The sequence below is a fragment of the Bolinopsis microptera genome, chromosome 2 (genome assembly GCF_026151205.1).
Source record: "Bolinopsis microptera isolate Bmic1 chromosome 2, MBARI_Bmic_1.0, whole genome shotgun sequence".
In the NCBI taxonomy this organism is placed as follows: Eukaryota; Metazoa; Ctenophora; class Tentaculata; order Lobata; family Bolinopsidae; genus Bolinopsis; species Bolinopsis microptera.
The window spans coordinates 18,033,210-18,053,442 of NC_087073.1; the positions used below are offsets into that span (position 1 = coordinate 18,033,210).

The following is a 20,233-nucleotide window of genomic DNA, read 5'->3' on the forward strand; positions in this document are numbered from 1 at the left end:
AAAATATAATATTAATCATAAGCTAAAATGTACTAATCTTTGTATTCTAAATGGGGAAAAAGAAGAAACATTGTCAGTCAGTCGAGAAAATTGTCAGTCAGGCTATATGGCAGCTTTGTAGATGTTGTGACTATGCTAGTAGTGGTCCCAGGCTTGCAAGCCACTCCCAGAGGCCATGCCAATCCCAAAATTACTAAAATCCAGGTTAAATTCAGACTTTAAAATCTTTACCCCTGTAGTGCTTATATGTTCCGGGTAGGTGGGACATGTTTTAGTTTTAAAATGGGTTCTACCTGTCCCAAACCATCATAAAAATCAAGATTCGACCTCTCAACCAACTCAGACCACTACAAGGGGCCACGCCCATCCCAAAATTACCGAAATCCAGCTAAAATCCAGACTTTAAAATCTTTACCCCTGTAGTGCTTTTATGTTCCGGGGTAGGTGGGACATGTTTTAGTTTAAAAATGGGTTCTAGCTGTCCCAAACCATCATAAAAATCAAGTTTCGACCTCTCAACCCACTCAGGCCACTCCCAGGGGCCACGCCCATCCCAAAATTACCGAAATCCAGCTAAAATCCAGACTTTAAAATCTTTACCCCTGTAGTGCTTTTATGTTCCGGGGTAGGTGGGACATGTTTTAGTTTTAAAATGGGTTCTAGCTGTCCCAAACCATCATAAAAATCAAGTTTCGACCTCTCAACCCACTCAGGCCACTCCCAGGGGCCACGCCCATCCCAAAATTACCGAAATCCAGCTAAAATCCAGACTTTAAAATCTTTACCCCTGTAGTGCTTTTATGTTCCGGGGTAGGTGGGACATGTTTTAGTTTAAAAATGGGTTCTAGCCTGTCCCAAACCATCATAAAAATCAAGTTTCGACCTCTCAACCCACTCAGGCCACTCCCAGGGGCCACGCCCATCCCAAAATGACCGAAATCCAGCTAAAATCCAGACTTTAAAATCTTTACCCCTGTAGTGCTTTTATGTTCCGGGGTAGGTGGGACATGTTTTAGTTTTAAAATGGGTTCTAGCCTGTCCCAAACCATCATAAAAATCAAGTTTCGACCTCTCAACCCACTCAGGCCACTCCCAGGGGCCACGCCCATCCCAAAATTACCGAAATCCAGCTAAAATCCAGACTTTAAAATCTTTACCCCTGTAGTGCTTTTATGTTCCGGGGTAGGTGGGACATGTTTTAGTTTAAAAATGGGTTCTAGCCTGTCCCAAACCATCATAAAAATCAAGTTTCGACCTCTCAACCCACTCAGGCCACTCCCAGGGGCCACGCCCATCCCAAAATGACCGAAATCCAGCTAAAATCCAGACTTTAAAATCTTTACCCCTGTAGTGCTTTTATGTTCCGGGGTAGGTGGGACATGTTTTAGTTTAAAAATGGGTTCTACCTGTCCCAAACCATCATAAAAATCAAGTTTCGACCTCTCAACCCACTCAGGGCCACTCCCAGGGGCCACGCCCATCCCAAAATGACCGAAATCCAGCTAAAATCCAGACTTTAAAATCTTTACCCCTGTAGTGCTTTTATGTTCCGGGGTAGGTGGGACATGTTTTAGTTTTAAAATGGGTTCTAGCCTGTCCCAAACCATCATAAAAATCAAGTTTCGACCTCTCAACCCACTCAGGCCACTCCCAGGGGCCACGCCCATCCCAAAATTACCGAAATCCAGCTAAAATCCAGACTTTAAAATCTTTACCCCTGTAGTGCTTTTATGTTCCGGGGTAGGTGGGACATGTTTTAGTTTAAAAATGGGTTCTACCTGTCCCAAACCATCATAAAAATCAAGTTTCGACCTCTCAACCCACTCAGGCCACTCCCAGGGGCCACGCCTAATCCAGAAAAGCTACAGGAAGTGGGGTGGGGCAAAATTAATGTTACATACGTTGAGTATTATACCATCACCGTGTTTCATATTATGGACCTGAAACTTTGCAGATGGCATGCTGTAACTATTCATTCGAGGATTCCGTCGCCAATGTTCGAAAATTTGAATATTTAGACTACGCCTATATAATATTAAATCACCCATATTGTTCTTTCCGGACATGCTAGACGCCCATTTATTTCAGATTACTGCAGATAATTAATTGTTGCATCTGATCTGAAAAATTGAGGCCAAACGTATTTGAAATGACGAAGTTATCAAGCATTTAATGTATCTCGTTAACAAAATTGATTGGGTGATTATGTGATAGGTCACCTTAATTGGGTTCCCTTGCAATTTGACGGGGCCATCTAATCACCTGAACAGGTAATCGAATCACCTGATCACACGTAATGGATAAACTCGTCATGCCTCGTATCTCGGTCATCTGAGAAGCTACAACTCTCATTTTTTCAGATCAAACGTAATTTGAATGGCCAAATACTATCCTATAAAATTTGGCTCGATCTGATTATCAAAACTATCAATAAATGCGATCATGAACCTTCATTAAAAAAATGAAAATGAATATTCTTTGATTTAATATATTCCTCGAATGAGTGGTGATAGTAAGTCATACCAAAAAGAATACCCCGGAACATAAATCCCCTACAAGTGTAAAGATTCTCATTCTGTCTCAAATGAAACTACTTTTGTTCATGTTTCATGCTACCCTGATCATTCTGAGCCAAAAATAATTTTTTTCGGTTTTCGAAGTTCGATATACGATTTTGGACTCGAGGGTCCCCTTTGTAATGCGATCTCGAGGGTCCCCTTTGTAATGCGATCTCGGAAGGCAGGCCTCCCCTTCGCAATACGAGCTCGGAAGCGGGAGCTCTGCTTTCAGAGGTACGTATCGAGAATGACTCGGACCGAAAATTTTCTAAGTCAAAATTTTTAAAAGTTTTTCTGGAAACTACTTTTGTTCATGTTTCATAATACCCTGATCATTCTGAGCGAAAAATAATTTTTTTTCGGTTTTCGAAGTTCGATATACGATTTTGGACTCGAGGGTCCCCTTTGTAATGCGATCTCGGAAGGCAGGCCTCCCCTTCGCAATACGAGCTCGGAAGCGGGAGCTCTGCTTTCAGAGGTACGTATCGAGAATGACTAAGACTGAACATTTTCTAAGTCCAAATTTTTAAAAGTTTTTCTGGAAACTACTTTTGTTCATGATTCATGCTACCCTGATCATTCTGAGCCAAAAATAATTTTTTTTCGGTTTTCGAAGTTCGATATACGATTTTGGACTCGAGGGTCCCCTTTGTAATGCGATCTCGGAAGGCAGGCCTCCCCTTCGCAATACGAGCTCGGAAGCGGGAGCTCTGCTTTCAGAGGTACGTATCGAGAATGACTAAGACTGAACATTTTCTAAGTCCAAATTTTTAAAAGTTTTTCTGGAAACTACTTTTGTTCATGTTTCATGCTACCCTGATCATTCTGAGCCAAAAATAATTTTTTTCGGTTTTCGAAGTTTGATATACGATTTTGGACTCGAGGGTCCCCTTTGTAATGCGATCTAGAAGGCAGGCCTCCCCTTCGCAATACGAGCTCGGAAGCGGGAGCTCTGCTTTCAGAGGTACGTATCGAGAATGACTAAGACTGAAAATTTTCTAAGTACAAATTTTTAAAAGTTTTTCTGGAAACTACTTTTGTTCATGTTTCATGCTACCCTGATCATTCTGAGCCAAAAATAATTTTTTTTCGGTTTTCGAAGTTCGATATACGATTTTGGACTCGAGGGTCCCCTTTGTAATGCGATCTCAGAAGGCAGGCCTCCCCTTCGCAATACGAGCTCGGAAGCGGGAGCTCTGCTTTCAGAGGTACGTATCGAGAATGACTAGACTGAAAATTTTCTAAGTCCAAATTTTTAAAAGTTTTTCTGGAAACTACTTTTGTTCATGTTTCATAATACCCTGATCATTCTGAGCCAAAAATAATTTTTTTTGGTTTTCGAAGTTCGATATACGATTTTGGACTCGAGGGTCCCCTTTGTAATGCGATCTCGGAAGGCAGGCCTCCCCTTCGCAATACGAGCTCGGAAGCGGGAGCTCTGCTTTCAGAGGTACGTATCGAGAATGACTAAGACTGAACATTTTCTAAGTCCAAATTTTTAAAAGTTTTTCTGGAAACTACTTTTGTTCATGATTCATGCTACCCTGATCATTCTGAGCCAAAAATAATTTTTTTCGGTTTTCGAAGTTCGATATACGATTTTGGACTCGAGGGTCCCCTTTGTAATGCGATCTCGGAAGGCAGGCCTCCCCTTCGCAATACGAGCTCGGAAGCGGGAGCTCTGCTTTCAGAGGTACGTATCGAGAATGACTAAGACTGAACATTTTCTAAGTCCAAATTTTTAAAAGTTTTTCTGGAAACTACTTTTGTTCATGTTTCATGCTACCCTGATCATTCTGAGCCAAAAATAATTTTTTTCGGTTTTCGAAGTTCGATATACGATTTTGGACTCGAGGGCCCCCTTTGTAATGCGATCTAAGAAGGCAGGCCTCCCCTTCACAATACCAGCTCGGAAGCGGGAGCTCTGCTTTCAGAGGTACGTATCGAGAATGACTAAGACTGAAAATTTTCTAAGTCAACATTTTTGAAAGTTTTTATGGAAACTACTTTTGTTCATGTTTCATGCTACCCTGATCATTCTGAGCCAAAAATAATTTTTTCGGTTTTCGAAGTCCGTACCTACATTCGAAAATTCGTGGATGTGAGTGGGTTGAGAGGTCGAAACTTGATTTTTATGATGGTTTGGGACAGGCAGAACCCATTTTTAAACTAAAACATGTCCCACCTACCCCGGAACATAAAAGCACTACAGGGGTAAAGATTTTAAAGTCTGGATTTAGCTGGATTTCGGTCATTTTGGGATGGGCGTGGCCCCTGGGAGTGGCCCGAGTGGGTTGAGAGGTCGAAACTTGATTTTTATGATGGTTTGGGACAGGCAGAACCCATTTTTAAACTAAAACATGTCCCACCTACCCCGGAACATAAAAGCACTACAGGGGTAAAGATTTTAAAGTCTGGATTTAGCTGGATTTCGGTCATTTTGGGATGGGCGTGGCCCCTGGGAGTGGCCCGAGTGGGTTGAGAGGTCGAAACTTGATTTTTATGATGGTTTGGGACAGGCAGAACCCATTTTTAAACTAAAACATGTCCCACCTACCCCGGAACATAAAAGCACTACAGGGGTAAAGATTTTAAAGTCTGGATTTAGCTGGATTTCGGTCATTTTGGGATGGGCGTGGCCCCTGGGAGTGGCCCGAGTGGGTTGAGAGGTCGAAACTTGATTTTTATGATGGTTTGGGACAGGCAGAACCCATTTTTAAACTAAAACATGTCCCACCTACCCCGGAACATAAAAGCACTACAGGGGTAAAGATTTTAAAGTCTGGATTTAGCTGGATTTCGGTCATTTTGGGATGGGCGTGGCCCCTGGGAGTGGCCCGAGTGGGTTGAGAGGTCGAAACTTGATTTTTATGATGGTTTGGGACAGGCAGAACCCATTTTTAAACTAAAACATGTCCCACCTACCCCGGAACATAAAAGCACTACAGGGGTAAAGATTTTAAAGTCTGGATTTAGCTGGATTTCGGTCATTTTGGGATGGGCGTGGCCCCTGGGAGTGGCCCGAGTGGGTTGAGAGGTCGAAACTTGATTTTTATGATGGTTTGGGACAGGCAGAACCCATTTTTAAACTAAAACATGTCCCACCTACCCCGGAACATAAAAGCACTACAGGGGTAAAGATTTTAAAGTCTGGATTTAGCTGGATTTCGGTCATTTTGGGATGGGCGTGGCCCCTGGGAGTGGCCCGAGTGGGTTGAGAGGTCGAAACTTGATTTTTATGATGGTTTGGGACAGGCAGAACCCATTTTTAAACTAAAACATGTCCCACCTACCCCGGAACATAAAAGCACTACAGGGGTAAAGATTTTAAAGTCTGGATTTAGCTGGATTTCGGTCATTTTGGGATGGGCGTGGCCCCTGGGAGTGGCCCGAGTGGGTTGAGAGGTCGAAACTTGATTTTTATGATGGTTTGGGACAGGCAGAACCCATTTTTAAACTAAAACATGTCCCACCTACCCCGGAACATAAAAGCACTACAGGGGTAAAGATTTTAAAGTCTGGATTTAGCTGGATTTCGGTCATTTTGGGATGGGCGTGGCCCCTGGGAGTGGCCCGAGTGGGTTGAGAGGTCGAAACTTGATTTTTATGATGGTTTGGGACAGGCAGAACCCATTTTTAAACTAAAACATGTCCCACCTACCCCGGAACATAAAAGCACTACAGGGGTAAAGATTTTAAAGTCTGGATTTAGCTGGATTTCGGTCATTTTGGGATGGGCGTGGCCCCTGGGAGTGGCCCGAGTGGGTTGAGAGGTCGAAACTTGATTTTTATGATGGTTTGGGACAGGCAGAACCCATTTTTAAACTAAAACATGTCCCACCTACCCCGGAACATAAAAGCACTACAGGGGTAAAGATTTTAAAGTCTGGATTTAGCTGGATTTCGGTCATTTTGGGATGGGCGTGGCCCCTGGGAGTGGCCCGAGTGGGTTGAGAGGTCGAAACTTGATTTTTATGATGGTTTGGGACAGGCAGAACCCATTTTTAAACTAAAACATGTCCCACCTACCCCGGAACATAAAAGCACTACAGGGGTAAAGATTTTAAAGTCTGGATTTAGCTGGATTTCGGTCATTTTGGGATGGGCGTGGCCCCTGGGAGTGGCCCGAGTGGGTTGAGAGGTCGAAACTTGATTTTTATGATGGTTTGGGACAGGCAGAACCCATTTTTAAACTAAAACATGTCCCACCTACCCCGGAACATAAAAGCACTACAGGGGTAAAGATTTTAAAGTCTGGATTTAGCTGGATTTCGGTCATTTTGGGATGGGCGTGGCCCCTGGGAGTGGCCCGAGTGGGTTGAGAGGTCGAAACTTGATTTTTATGATGGTTTGGGACAGGCAGAACCCATTTTTAAACTAAAACATGTCCCACCTACCCCGGAACATAAAAGCACTACAGGGGTAAAGATTTTAAAGTCTGGATTTAGCTGGATTTCGGTCATTTTGGGATGGGCGTGGCCCCTGGGAGTGGCCCGAGTGGGTTGAGAGGTCGAAACTTGATTTTTATGATGGTTTGGGACAGGCAGAACCCATTTTTAAACTAAAACATGTCCCACCTACCCCGGAACATAAAAGCACTACAGGGGTAAAGATTTTAAAGTCTGGATTTAGCTGGATTTCGGTCATTTTGGGATGGGCGTGGCCCCTGGGAGTGGCCCGAGTGGGTTGAGAGGTCGAAACTTGATTTTTATGATGGTTTGGGACAGGCAGAACCCATTTTTAAACTAAAACATGTCCCACCTACCCCGGAACATAAAAGCACTACAGGGGTAAAGATTTTAAAGTCTGGATTTAGCTGGATTTCGGTCATTTTGGGATGGGCGTGGCCCCTGGGAGTGGCCCGAGTGGGTTGAGAGGTCGAAACTTGATTTTTATGATGGTTTGGGACAGGCAGAACCCATTTTTAAACTAAAACATGTTCCACCTACCCCGGAACATAAAAGCACTACAGGGGTGAAAAGCACTACAAATCCACTACAAAAATCAAGGAAACGTGCTCTCAATCCAGTTAAGTATATTAACTGAGGACTGCACCAGGGTCAAGTCATGGTGACAGAACGTAAATGTTATTTAATATTATTTAATAGATTTATTTTTATATTATAGTTGTTATATTCAGTATCGTGACCGATCTATCAGTGGCGGGGGCCCACATATAAATATCATTTGCACTCATTAACTTAGTCAGGGTCTGTCAATTTGTCCCAAAAGTGTTTTGCCAGGTTTGCCTTAAAAGTTCCGGCATCACTTATCTCTTTAAGGTCAGTTGGTAGGTCATTCCAGACACTGTGTGTTCTGAAGAAGAAGCTTCTCTTAAAGGAGTGAGCTTTTGCTTCCACAGTACACTTCAGGGAAAGGTGGTCGTGTCTGTTCTGTCGCCTCTGGTTGATTTCAGGCATTCGAGATGTATCAACTTCATTATATCTCGAGGGTTGCCTTATGTTTGAACGCAACCTACCCTGTTCACTGGTTGTTATCGGGGTTAAATAAGGTGGGAGCTTCAGAACAGATTGACCATTGTATATCTGATGGAATAATAGTAAGTCTGTGTATTCAAACTTCAGCTCCATTGGCAACATGTCTAGCTCTCTTAATCGAGCCAAGTATTCTAAGTCATTATAGTGATGATCCTGTTCGCCAATTATTATTATTTGGGTTATCAGGATCCGGGGGGTGGGATCTTTTGGATCTATCCTTCCGATATATCTTGTAGATGCTATCAGGGAGGATCTCATTTTCCAGGTGCTCTTTTGAAAGCCAAGTCTCAGTCAGAACAATAACATCAGGCTTGTCTTCATAGATCTTAGATTGGAGCTCTAGTAGTTTACCAGCATCAAGCGGCATGTTTTTAGATGCTAGGCCACTAAAGGGGACAAGCCCTCTCAAATTTTGGTACATTACCTTTAGATGACTGAGGTTATTGTTATCAACTGGACCTGGGTTAAGTATGCTTGTATTGCAGATAACAAGCAAAACTAAGTTCAGAATGGTCGTCCAGATGGTGAACATGTTACTTAGGAACTGATGTCCACTACACTTAGCGGAGGAGTAACGTCTGGGACAACCATACTTCACTATCCATAGGGCTATTCCATTTTGTTTCTTTGAATAGATGATCATTAGGACTACAAGATTTGCACTGTTCATAAGGCAGTCCCAGTCATTGGTCAGGTGTAGTCCGATCTTGTACGAGCGATGCATACGAAATGTTTGGTCTGAGTATTCACTTGCTGTTTCAATGGCCCCCGCCAATAACAGACAGATCATATACACATATACAACAATCACTACTCCATAAATCATCTTTAAAATAGCACTTTTCTCTATAGTGGTAGATGAATCTATATTTAATTTAGCATTGCATTTGACTTTGGGAGAGTATAGACCAATCACTGTTCTGTGTTGTAGAAACGTGACTCCCATAAATTAGTTTAAAACTCAAAGTTAGGTGGAGACTGGAAAATATGTACTGATTATACTCTGTTAAAGAAGCAAGAAGTTAATGAATTAAAATATTGTCAATTAATAAATATGGGAACAAATTATGAGAGCATTGTTAAGCTATAATGTTCGTTAAAAATGAAAGAGTTCTCTGAATTCTAAAATGCCAGGGTAGCATTTTAATGTCATCGAGGCTGATTCAGAATCAGCGTCCGTAAATACATCGAGAAAAATCTCGAAGATCGACTGTAAAGTGATTTAGCACGCTCGATTAAAAATACTGAATTAGTGAATGGCCACGCTTCGCAGCCCGCCGCGCGGGTCTTGCAACGTGAGTGGTGAGAGTGCAGAGACAACAAAATTGCCGTGACAACAAAATTGCCGCGGCATTCAACATAAACTGAAATAGTCACCATGCTGCTCAATGACTATGAGCTAGTATGTAGTAGGTTATACTTATAGGTTAGCATAGGAATAAAATAAAAATGGATTTTATGACAGCTACGTTTTATTTTACAGACGTTAACATCAGCTGCTCTCAGAATGTTAGTCTATTGTTCCATGAATCCTGAAGTTGTTGCGATCCGGCAACCTCTAGCCGAGAGCGACTCTGTGGAGGGTCATTTCAACCAACTCAGGACCACAGCTCCCGTCGAGAACCATTACTTTATTTGTGCTGTAAACTAACAGGGTGGTTAGACAAAGTGGGCCTCATTGTTCGTTGGGCAGAGAACTGTCTTTATCTTATGTCTTAGACGCATTTGTAGTAAATAGTAGGGGGGGGAGCCAAGTGGATATTTGTAGATATTTGTAGATTAATGTAGAATGGATAATCCATGAAAAAAGTGGATGACATTCTACAAATTTATACATTTATCTCCAAAAATTCAGTAGAATTTCTGGGCACATATTTGAGATTACATTTTTTGTAGATAAATGTAGATATTTGTAGATTATTGTCAATGGATAATTCACGAAAATTCTACAAATTCTACAAATTTATACATTTATCTCCAAAAATTCAGTAGAATTTCTGGGCACATATTTGAGATATACATTTTTTGTAGATAAATGTAGATATTTGTAGATTATTGTAATGGATAATTCACGAAAAAAGTGGATGACATTATCCAAATATCTACAAATATCCACTGCCCCCCCCCCCCCCCCCCCCATAGTAATACACATTGAACTTGTGCAGTCGATAGACTAGTGCGTCTTTTTTTTATTAGTCTACTTTGAGGGGGGGCCGGGGGAGGGGGAGGCCCTCCCCCTCCCCCCGGCCCCCCTCAAAGTAGACTAATAGGGGAGGGGTTGGGACCTAAAATGGCATAAAATAGCATATATTTTTACTTCGAGTAAATTGACATTTTATGCCATTTATGCCATAGATTTTGGTCATCGAATTGCATAATGCATATGTGACACCTAAATGGGACATCCTAGCATGTTTATTTACGCATCCCAGGCTACTCAAAGCTCATATCAACTTACTAGAGGCTCATAACAGGCTACAGCTAGAGGCTCATATCTCGCTACTAGAGGTATGATCCGGTAGACTTTAGCCATCGATGCCCATTTGATCAAAAGTTGAGGAATAAATGGTCGATGGGGTTATTGCGACATTCAAGCAGAACACTGTGTAAAATATATACTTTGATAAGCATAAGATGTGTTGTGTTGATGTTAAATTCTAAAACATTCTTAAGCTCTGTTTTATTTTTTTGAAAATTCATGGAATATTAATTGGAATATTAGAAGTAAAGTTAATTTCTCTTTGAATACAAATATCTAAAATTCTTATTTGAAATAATTCTGTACATCATATATATTGGACTTTCATAAATTACTTCTGTTTCAATACAAATATTCTGTACATTCTGATTCTGTATACATATGTAAAAATAAAATTTGGCAGTTTTTCCTCCATTTTTGGCAGCGTTATTTTAACATAGATTCTAGTCTCGATTCAACGAAAAAAAACTACTGTGATGATCTCTGCATTTCTTTTAGTCCAGCAACGAAAATTTGCCTGGATTGGTCTAGGAGCTGTTTGTATTTCACCAGATCTTGCTGTCTTTCCGCTGCTATTGCTTCCACGTGAGATTTCAAAACCATAACTTCATCCTCAAGAATAGCCAACCTGTAATAAAAATATGCATTTACTTTCATAAACATATTAGTGAACAAATGAAATAATTCCTTGACAGTGAATAGAACATCAACCCCTTGAACATACATTGAGCTAACTTCAAAAATTGTACAGTTCGTCATTAATGCTTGTTTATGATTATAAAATTCAACTAATTAAACATAAAAAAGAGTATACTGACTGTGAATTAGGGGGCGGGTGAAGCAGTGTGGCGTTCTGGTTACATCCATCACACCGGGGTACTTTCTTACTCTGAAAATTAGAGATTTTAGTAAAAATAATTGACTCCATTATGATATCTAGCTACCTTTTTATAAGTTCCACCATCTTATTTTCATCACACTGAGGATACTTCTCTGCTATACGACAAATTGTAACCTTCAAAAGGTGCTAAAAACTTCAAATTATCAATATCACTTTACTTTTAAACTGCCTCCATACCATCTATATTCTATAATATAAATTCTGGTCAATCAACAGTTCGGTGGATTATCCTCCTCTTGGTCTTAGTTATTGTAAATTTGTTGAATATCAAGTATGATCTTCCTACCAGACATGTATTTAATTTACCTACTAACTAAAAATACATACCTTGAGATTTCCAACAAGTTTCTCCAAATCGACCACTTGTCTGGCGAACTTCTTGCTCTGTGTCTGATGAGACATCTTATCCTCTTCCAACCGAGACATCCTGTAATCATAATATGTTATATCATGAATTATATATAAATCATGTGAACTTGGGATACAGGAAAAATAAAATAAAAACTAATATTTTGAGTCAGGACTTATAGAACTGGTAATTGTATAAGGAGTCGAGTCAATAACATCAACTGATGAATAGCAAGTAAACCTCTGGTTAAGGACATCAGTCAGCTCGAACAGTCGATCCTTCTCCACTTCAGTAGCTCGGAGAAGGTAAGTGGTGTCAAATCCAGCTTCTTGGGGTTTAGAGGAACTCACTTCTGGAGCGGACCTCGGCGCTTGCACTTCCAACGGTCTGATGTTCATCTGAAATAGAAGACGTAAGCTGGAATTGTCAATCACGTACGGAATAATTCGCATTCATATCTCGCAAAAACTTAAATGCTAACACAATTTAATAACTGTCCATTTAGTACATGGATGACCAAAGTAACGGATCGATTACTGGTGGAGCAACTTCTCGGTATTATGAAGGGTCCCAATTCACAATGATCAGTTCTCTTTGTCATTATCAATAGTACCTTCGCTATTCACCACTAACATAGCACCAAGTTACAAAACATTTACATAACAACAACACAACACAGCACAACGATTTCAAATAACCAAGCATTATATCTAAATATCTACAACTTCAGACTGACGTTAAACTATGTTAAACTGACCGATATTTCTCGGGATCTCGTGATTTCCTCTTCTAACTGCGCAACACGTCGGTCTTTCTGACCCACATTCAAATGTAACATCTCGACCTGATCTGACAATTCTCTTATCTGTTTAGCTTGCTCGTCCGAATCACCGCTCATTCCCCAATCCCCTCCAGCTTGCTCCTGGTCAAAATTCCGTAATCAGTAATGGTCAATGTTTATGCTATTAAAACTGACGCAATTTCAGATTATAGCTCTCGGTAGAGCTGATAGCTTTCAAGCGATCCAAATTTCGACAATTATTATAACGAATAATGGTCACCTTCTCCTCGAGAAGTTGGGTGATAAGATTGTCGTCATTTCTACCCTTTTCGACCAAGGCAGCAACCTGGGCCCTCAAAGTTTTCATCTCGGAACTGAGAGTAGTATTTCTCGCTTTTACAGCGTCGTAGTTCCTCTTGCTTTGTACTAAATCTTGTGTGACAGTTTCTACCTCTTTCTGACAGTCCTGAAAGAAAAACAATTAAAGATTCCATCCGCACGATATTCCAGCATAGCACCGAGTTCCATCCGCACGATATTCCAGCAATTATATAACCAAATTTCAACCACACGATAAGAAATTTTAAATATTCCAGTTTAAAGGTTTCCAGTACCTGAAGCTGCTTTTTCCTATTCTTTTCTAAATTTTTGATATCTCTCTGCCTTTTCTGCTCCATTCTAGACGGAGGCGTCTCGTCGGCTTTCAAATTTGACAATTTGTTCTGAAGAACTGCAATCTGTTCGGAGCGTCCTCTCCAAGAGTTAGGATTAGCAAGGATAGACTGAACTGTTGTGCCTTCGCCAACTTCTTTTTGTAGAAGCTGAAATGTTAAGACGATTAGAACTACTTGATTCAATTATCATTGCTCTGACGACAGAGTGCGCAAACTGAGACATAACGTACTCCTCATTCTTGTAATACTTGTAGATAAATTATAAAACATGGAGACCACGCAATGAAATGTATCATGTTATAATAATTACAGGAAGTTCCAATTGAATTTTAAAATTACTCACTTTTAAAAGCAGCTTGTTCTCAGTTTTTGAGGTTTCGACGTGATGTGACACCTCTGTAAGTTTATTTGATAACACTGTTACTCTTTCTCGCAGCAGTTTCTCGTTATCTTTCGCTGGGCTACCCTGTTACATTGACCATAATTAATTCTCTGACGTCATAAAACGAACTTTAACTTGACAACGGAAATTCCACTACCGGTATAAACAGGTCTAACACAAAGCCGCGCGCGACATGGGAAGACGTGCGCGTCAAAACACAGCAAAGACAACACGAACGGTATGTCATAAATATTTGCGCGCGCTACAAATCACTTCAAAAGAAGACCGTTCTGTTGTGTACTTGCCAGAAACCACGCCGTATAACTATAACACAATAAAACTTACGTCAGACGATTCTTCTTTCCTTGCTTTGACTGCACTTTTCAACTTTCTCTGGACCGACTGGATATCATACAATGAGAGAAGGATCGTGATATTGAGGTCGTAAGGTTTTCTTATGTTTCTTAAGTTTTTTAATACGGATCAATGTCGTAACAGTAATGATCTATAAAATTCGTTGAGATCATAGTTTTAACTATGTCTTTGTATCTCAAAACTAACCTGGTTGTTGAAGTTGTTTAATCTCTCTGAGAGCTTGTTTTTAGCTGCAGTCTCACTACCAAGTTTACACTGTAGGTCTCGGTTCTTCTTTGATAGTTCCACTATTCTTTGTATAGCTTTATCACTGCCCAGCCCACCGCCTAATTGAATTTCATCATCAGATATTTACAACTTTTCTTTTAACAAAGCAGATTAATCGCACAGTAAAGCAACTTTTATCAAATCCACCACTAAAACTCCAAAAACCTCGTACGATAACAAAATTCAGCAACTTCAAACCTGTAGTAGCTTGTTTAAGTTCATCGTACTCATTCTTCAACTTAAAAACATCATTTTCCCTAGTCCGCAACAACAATCTCAATCTCTGATTCTCAGACTCCAGCTCCATGTTCTTATCTCCAACAGTTTCAGCTTCATACTTCAGATAAGCTATCTTCTGCTTTGTTTCCTCGTCTTCTTCTAACCCGGTGTTAAATGATAGGTCCAAACTATCAGGTGTTTCAGTATGTGAGTAGTGGTCAGGGATTGGCTCTTTTGCACGTCGCGCCAGCAGACGCGCCATATTATGTTCTGATAAGTCTGCTGCCATCTTTCTTTAGTCTTTACATTTATTGTTGTTCATATCACATCATGCTGAGGAAAGCTTTATATCATAATGCCAAATACTTATGTTCTCATTAATATTACCAACGTAATTTAACTAATATTTGGCAGATACAGTTTACCATATTGACTGATAACACAAAAGTATCATTGCTACAACGCTGATAGGCAATTTATCAATTTAGAATAAAACTTCAAATGGTTTAGTAAGCAGAGCCCGAACAAAATTATTTATAAATATTAAAATATAAATGTTATATCAATACCTACTGCAAATCTAATATCGAAGCAAAATGACCAGCCAATGGGCCATTAAACAGAATGTCCATAACATTTCCTATAGCAAGATTTATAAAGCATTCAATAATTCACACATCAACTGGCGAGTGAAATGATATAATATAAAATTATTAAACAAAAGCATAGTTAAAAGGTTAACAAGGGGGAATTCAACTAAAAATAGATCAGTTGGAATGCATGGCAGCATGATAGTTGGGAATATCAAACCCTGGATCTTCTTCTTGGCTTGATAAATTCGAGTTGATAGTATTCGTAAAGACGTCAGTGAGAATATCTTGTTCCATCACACAGGGAGTTGGATTCTGATTTGATAGATCAAATTCACGCGATTGGGATATCGTATTTCGATTGGCATAATCGTGTGATTGAGAGATTGTGTTCTGATTGGATACAACGAAGACATGTGACTGATCTCCAGTATTCTGGCTGGATACAGTGTAGTTATGAGATTGAGGAGCAGTTGTTTGGGTGTCAAGTCCGTAAGTGGGAACGGATGCGAAGTCACGTGTTACCGTTACAGAGTCAAGCTCATCTACATCCAGATCATCTAAACTCAGAGATGGATAGCTGGATTCTGGCCTGCTATGATTTGAGCTGGATTTCTTTGAGTTGGTTATTTTTATTGGGCCTTTGGGAGCCTCAAAATTGTTTGAATCAGTGTCTGTGGGAGCCGAAGTTTTGTCCTTATTTTGCTTCTTTACTATTTCATCAGATGACATCAAGTTCGACAATTTCACTGTATAATACTTTTCTGATCGTTTTTGTGAGTTTTTCAATTTTGACAGTCGTTTTTTGGACACGTAAAGCTGTTCCTCAAGCGAGTCAAGTTTTGATCGAACAAAACCTATAGCTGCAGTGTTATCTTTATCAGTTTCACTTTTTAACCTCTCAAACAACCCTTCCTTTTCAAACATGCAACTATTAATAGTGTTCTCAAGTTTCTGAATCTCAGTGATACGCATCTCTCTATGCTTGTTCGCTAAAGCAAAGTTTGATTTCGAATTGTTTTCAGCATTGATCTCTTCGGGAGCAGATTTTGAGATACTGAAACCTTTCCGGAATTTATACTGACCACCCCTGATGTTCGCTTCACGAGCCTTGGTGACAAGATCGCTTCGTCGCGCCAACAGCGTCGGGTCCCTAATAGCAAGTTCAGCTGCGCACGCATTGATGTACTGCTGATACTTATTTGGTTTATTAACCCTGTAAATAGCTGATAGCTGAGTGATCATGTCATTTGTTTCCTCCTCAGTTCTGACATCAGTCAAATCTGTAAATATCTCATTTGACGGTAACTTCACCTCACCATAAAAGGGCTTAGTTTTCCTCCGTTTAGGAACAGTCTCGAACACGTCCTTGTTGACGGAAGTAACAAACTCAGGCTGTCCCTGGTAGACAAGTTTGCTCTTCTCAGGTACAGGGGGCATGTCGTAATCAGGGGAGATACCCAACACGCTGTGGAGCGCATTGAGTAGCCGTGTCACGTGGAACGGTTTACTGGACATGCCCACGTGTTGCATGAGTTGGAGGAAGTGAGATTGGGACATGAGGGCCAGCTGTTTGGGGTCATCTGCCCCGTGTTTGATGAACTTGTCTTTGTATTGGGAGAGGTTTGATTCTTTTAGGATTGAAGCAATCGTGTGATTGTTGTAGTCCATTTCATCTGGTGAGAAAGATTTTAGATAATCAGAAATCCAAGTTAACAAGTGGTACGATAAATTATAGTGTAATTTGGAAAGAATGGGGTATTAGATGCTTAGGTAGACAAATTATAACGAATTGTATAATTTTATGCATCAAATCAAATGAAACAACGGTATCTTGAATTCATCAATCATTTGAAACGTAAATTAATGGGAAAAAATTAATTTTCAAAAATGACTACAAAGTACAAACAATGCAATGGTTACTTTCAACTACTACCTCTTTAATAAAGGCTCTGTTTAAAATCCCTTAATAAACTTTGATTAAGTATAATCAAATGACAATTACACTAGATCAAGTGCAAACTGAAGATAAAACTCTTGATGATGTTCATGCAATCGGTCAGGCCGCACGCAATATACATTTTAGCAACACTGGCATGCCGGTATGGGTCCACACAACTGTTATGAAAACAATATAATCGTGCTAAGACTGTCTCATTGGTACTTGGTAGGGGGTCAGGTAACACGTGATAACCACGTGTTTCATTGTACCATTTCTTTCAGTAAGTTTCCAGCTATCACCAGACGCTGAATCTCGCTCGTTCCTTCGTAGATCTCGGTAATACGTGCGTCACGGTAATGACGCTCAGCAGGCATATCGCTCACATAACCCATACCTCCTAACACTTGGATTGCCTGCGGAGTAACAGTTATAGTATTGGTGGATCAGCAAATGTATCTTATATTTATCTTAACAGAACGTTTAGTGATCAAACTTATAAGTGGGTACAAATGTTCCTCATTGTTTAATGTCTATTCTCCAACTTATCATGTGGTGAAAATATTCAAACCTGATGAGCGCAGTAAGTCGCAGCTTCTGATGCGACTAGTTTAGCCATGGCAGCTTCCTTAGTGAAATTGTGTCCGTCATCCTTCAGTTTGGCGGCGTGCCAGTTTATCAGTCTGGCACTCCAAATTTTACACTCCATATCAGCTAGTTTGTTCTGTAAATTAACAGTGTAAGTGAGCAGGTAAACAACTTTAAAGTTGCACAACAAGAGCAGTGTTTCACCAGGATACTCGTCAGAAAGTGAAATAGAACAACTTTAAAACCAGTTGCAGTATGTAAAACTGTCAAGTGTCAACTTATCTATTACCTGTATGGTGGAGAGTGAAGCGATGGGTTTGCCGAAAGCTTGTCTCTGTTGCGAGTAAGCGACAGCACATTCCAAAGATGCTTGTGCAATTCCCAGTGCTTGTCCAGCCACTCCAATACGACCAGCGTCCAACGTTCTCTGGGAGTTTTATTTGGTTCACGTTTTTTTTAATTTAAGTTTTTAACGCAGTTTATGATTTCAAATACCGATGTAAAATAACATAGCATACAGTCTCATCATCTATAAAAACACTCACCATAGCAATTTTGAATCCGTCTCCAGCCTTTCCGAGAAGATTAGCTTCATCTATCATGCAGTTATCAAAGTTGATGACACAAGTCGAGGAGCCTCTGATTCCGAGCTTGTCTTCTTTTTTACCAAGAGACACACCTTGGGCTGGCTTCGGTACAACAAACGCTGATATACCTGGGGAAGTGTGTTAAGTTAAATATTTAAATCCTGATAGATAAAAGCACTATAGTTGGACCAATTCTTGTTAAAAAAATTTTTAGATTGATTATTAATAATACTGGATCTAATTATCATCAGATAAGCACAGGCTTCTGGACGCTTTCTGCCAAGATACGAGGAAAATAACCTTTATGTTTGAGGGATTTGTCTGTGGTAGCGAATACTACAGCAGCCTCAGACTCGTAGCCGTTTGTGATCCAGGCTTTACTTCCGTTCAGCTCGTACTGTCCATTGTCTCTGAGTGTTGCGTTAGTGCTGGCAGCTCCAGCGTCACTTCCGTTACCTAGGCAACATGTTGTTACTTTTCCTAGTAAGTTAACTATCCTAGTTAGTATCTTAACAGAGATCACAGTGACTCGCCATGGATTAGTCATACCAAATCTTCAGATGTGTGTTAATATAATTAGTCCATGAAATGTAAATCAATTGTAAATTAATAATTAACTGATCATTTTTTACCTGGTTCACTGAGACAGAAGCAGCCGACATGATCCCCATCAAGGAAGGGAGTTACCCACTTCTCTTTTTGTGCATCGTTACCGTTAGTTAGAAGAGGACCCAGGTACAGAGACTGTAAGTAAGAGACTATTATAGTCGGTATTTTAGCCAGTTTAGCCAGTATTATAGCCAGTACTACTGCATACGAGAGTAAATAGCAGCTAAGATTAATAAGAAAATTTATCCTGGATTCACGCCTTTATACAGTTTTATGTACAATTATGAGTTACTCTATATAAATATAATATAATATAAATATAATATAATATTTATATTTATTTATAAAAGCTTTATTGCTTGTGAATATTTGTTAAGTCATTATAGAGTGGGCACAATGTGCCCGGCACATCACCACATCGCGCAATATAACACAACTAACGCAATAACCTGATTACTTACATTGTTGACAGAGAGGATGACTCCAGCTGTAGCGCAACCACGTGATATCTCCTCCATAGCCACCGCGTACGCGAGGTACCCCATACCAGCCCCACCCAGCTCTTCAGGGGCAACCATCCCCATCAGTCCTAGCTCTCCCATCATCTTTACCTGGAGATGAAGAAAGAATGAGTTAGTTACCACTAAGGACTTACTTGTACTAGATTATGTAATATGTTCGTTGTTTTGTTTGAGTTGCGTTGTAAAATAAAAATTAATATACGTAAATGTTATCCCTCAATCCGATGAACTCCCCAAACAATATCCTCCTACAATCCTACATTCCTACATACCTGATCAGTAGGGTATTTGTGTTCCTTGTCAATCTGTCCAGCTATCGGTTTCAGCTCATTTTCAGCAAAGTCCCAGCAGGTAGTACGAAGTAGCTCGATATCCTCCGGGAGAAGAGTGGTTGAGATGTGTCGTGCAGCTGCGCAGCGCTGTAGCACCGGTCGTACCAGTTTTCCTAACATCCTATAATAGTGAACCGTGGACTTGAGTATCTCAACCGTCAGAATATAAGAGTATAAGGTGAAATGTTTTTATACTACGTTGATGGACTCATCTTGATATGTGAAGACAGTGAAAATAGGTCAAATTGTAAAATGTGTCAACATTATTAAAACATTATCCATTGCAAGTCCACCTCTTATCGCTAGGACACATTGCTTACTTGCACGTTCAGTTCCAACTCCTATTATGTTCGAATTCTAATTGTTAAAGATCGAAATGAAAACAAAACATTTGGATAGTAGCACAAACCAAAACAATGCACAAATAAAATAATAAACACAATATTAAAACCTGTTAAATCGTAAATTGAATTATAAATTCCTATAGCAGTGAATGTTCTCGTCAGCTTATTGAAATTTTTGTCGGACTGACATTGTCAAAAATAGCCAACAATAAAGTAAATAAAAGTAAAGTAAATTGAAAG

General features: G+C 40.1%; 3 protein-coding genes across 3 annotated transcripts; all 3 read right to left on the reverse strand.

Annotated features, from left to right (window-relative positions):
- Positions 1-10,745: 10,745 nt before the first annotated feature.
- Positions 10,746-14,818, reverse strand: LOC134826580 (coiled-coil domain-containing protein 13-like). Its single transcript, XM_063839005.1, has 11 exons — positions 14,463-14,818; positions 14,184-14,323; positions 13,968-14,024; positions 13,584-13,706; positions 13,181-13,387; positions 12,847-13,032; positions 12,543-12,707; positions 12,026-12,183; positions 11,764-11,863; positions 11,354-11,424; positions 10,746-11,163 (listed from the first exon to the last, which is right to left on the reverse strand). Exons 1-11 carry the CDS (start codon positions 14,770-14,772, stop codon positions 11,004-11,006), a joined length of 1,677 nt encoding a protein of 558 aa, XP_063695075.1. The 5' UTR covers positions 14,773-14,818; the 3' UTR covers positions 10,746-11,003.
- Positions 14,819-14,996: 178 nt separating this feature from the next.
- LOC134826581 (uncharacterized) lies at positions 14,997-16,745 on the reverse strand. Its single transcript, XM_063839006.1, has one exon. It carries the CDS (start codon positions 16,742-16,744, stop codon positions 15,251-15,253), a length of 1,494 nt encoding a protein of 497 aa, XP_063695076.1. The 5' UTR covers position 16,745; the 3' UTR covers positions 14,997-15,250.
- A 160-nt stretch (positions 16,746-16,905) lies between these two features.
- On the reverse strand, positions 16,906-19,771 carry LOC134826582 (short-chain specific acyl-CoA dehydrogenase, mitochondrial-like). Its single transcript, XM_063839007.1, has 8 exons — positions 19,590-19,771; positions 19,258-19,407; positions 18,820-18,931; positions 18,488-18,643; positions 18,146-18,315; positions 17,890-18,027; positions 17,584-17,736; positions 16,906-17,428 (listed from the first exon to the last, which is right to left on the reverse strand). The coding sequence occupies exons 1-8, from the start codon at positions 19,767-19,769 to the stop codon at positions 17,276-17,278; spliced, it is 1,212 nt and encodes a 403-aa protein (XP_063695077.1). The 5' UTR covers positions 19,770-19,771; the 3' UTR covers positions 16,906-17,275.
- Positions 19,772-20,233: the final 462 nt, after the last annotated feature.

What these genes read in the sequence shown, in the direction of transcription:
- LOC134826580 (XM_063839005.1), bottom strand. Translation starts at nt 14,772, where the DNA reads ATGGCAGCAGACTTATCAGAACATAATATGGCGCGTCTGCTGGCGCGA. An exon ending in CCCAACTTCTCGAGGAGAAG is followed by an intron (nt 12,708 to 12,846) that starts GTGACCATTATT and finishes AATTTTGACCAG; the next exon opens with GAGCAAGCTGGAGGGGATTG. An exon ending in CGAGATCCCGAGAAATATCG is followed by an intron (nt 12,184 to 12,542) that starts GTCAGTTTAACA and finishes CTTCTATTTCAG; the next exon opens with ATGAACATCAGACCGTTGGA.
- LOC134826581 (XM_063839006.1), bottom strand. Translation starts at nt 16,744, where the DNA reads ATGGACTACAACAATCACACGATTGCTTCAATCCTAAAAGAATCAAAC.
- LOC134826582 (XM_063839007.1), bottom strand. Translation starts at nt 19,769, where the DNA reads ATGTTAGGAAAACTGGTACGACCGGTGCTACAGCGCTGCGCAGCTGCA. An exon ending in CTTCTGTCTCAGTGAACCAG is followed by an intron (nt 18,644 to 18,819) that starts GTAAAAAATGAT and finishes CATGTTGCCTAG; the next exon opens with GTAACGGAAGTGACGCTGGA. An exon ending in CTTCACTCTCCACCATACAG is followed by an intron (nt 17,737 to 17,889) that starts GTAATAGATAAG and finishes GTTAATTTACAG; the next exon opens with AACAAACTAGCTGATATGGA.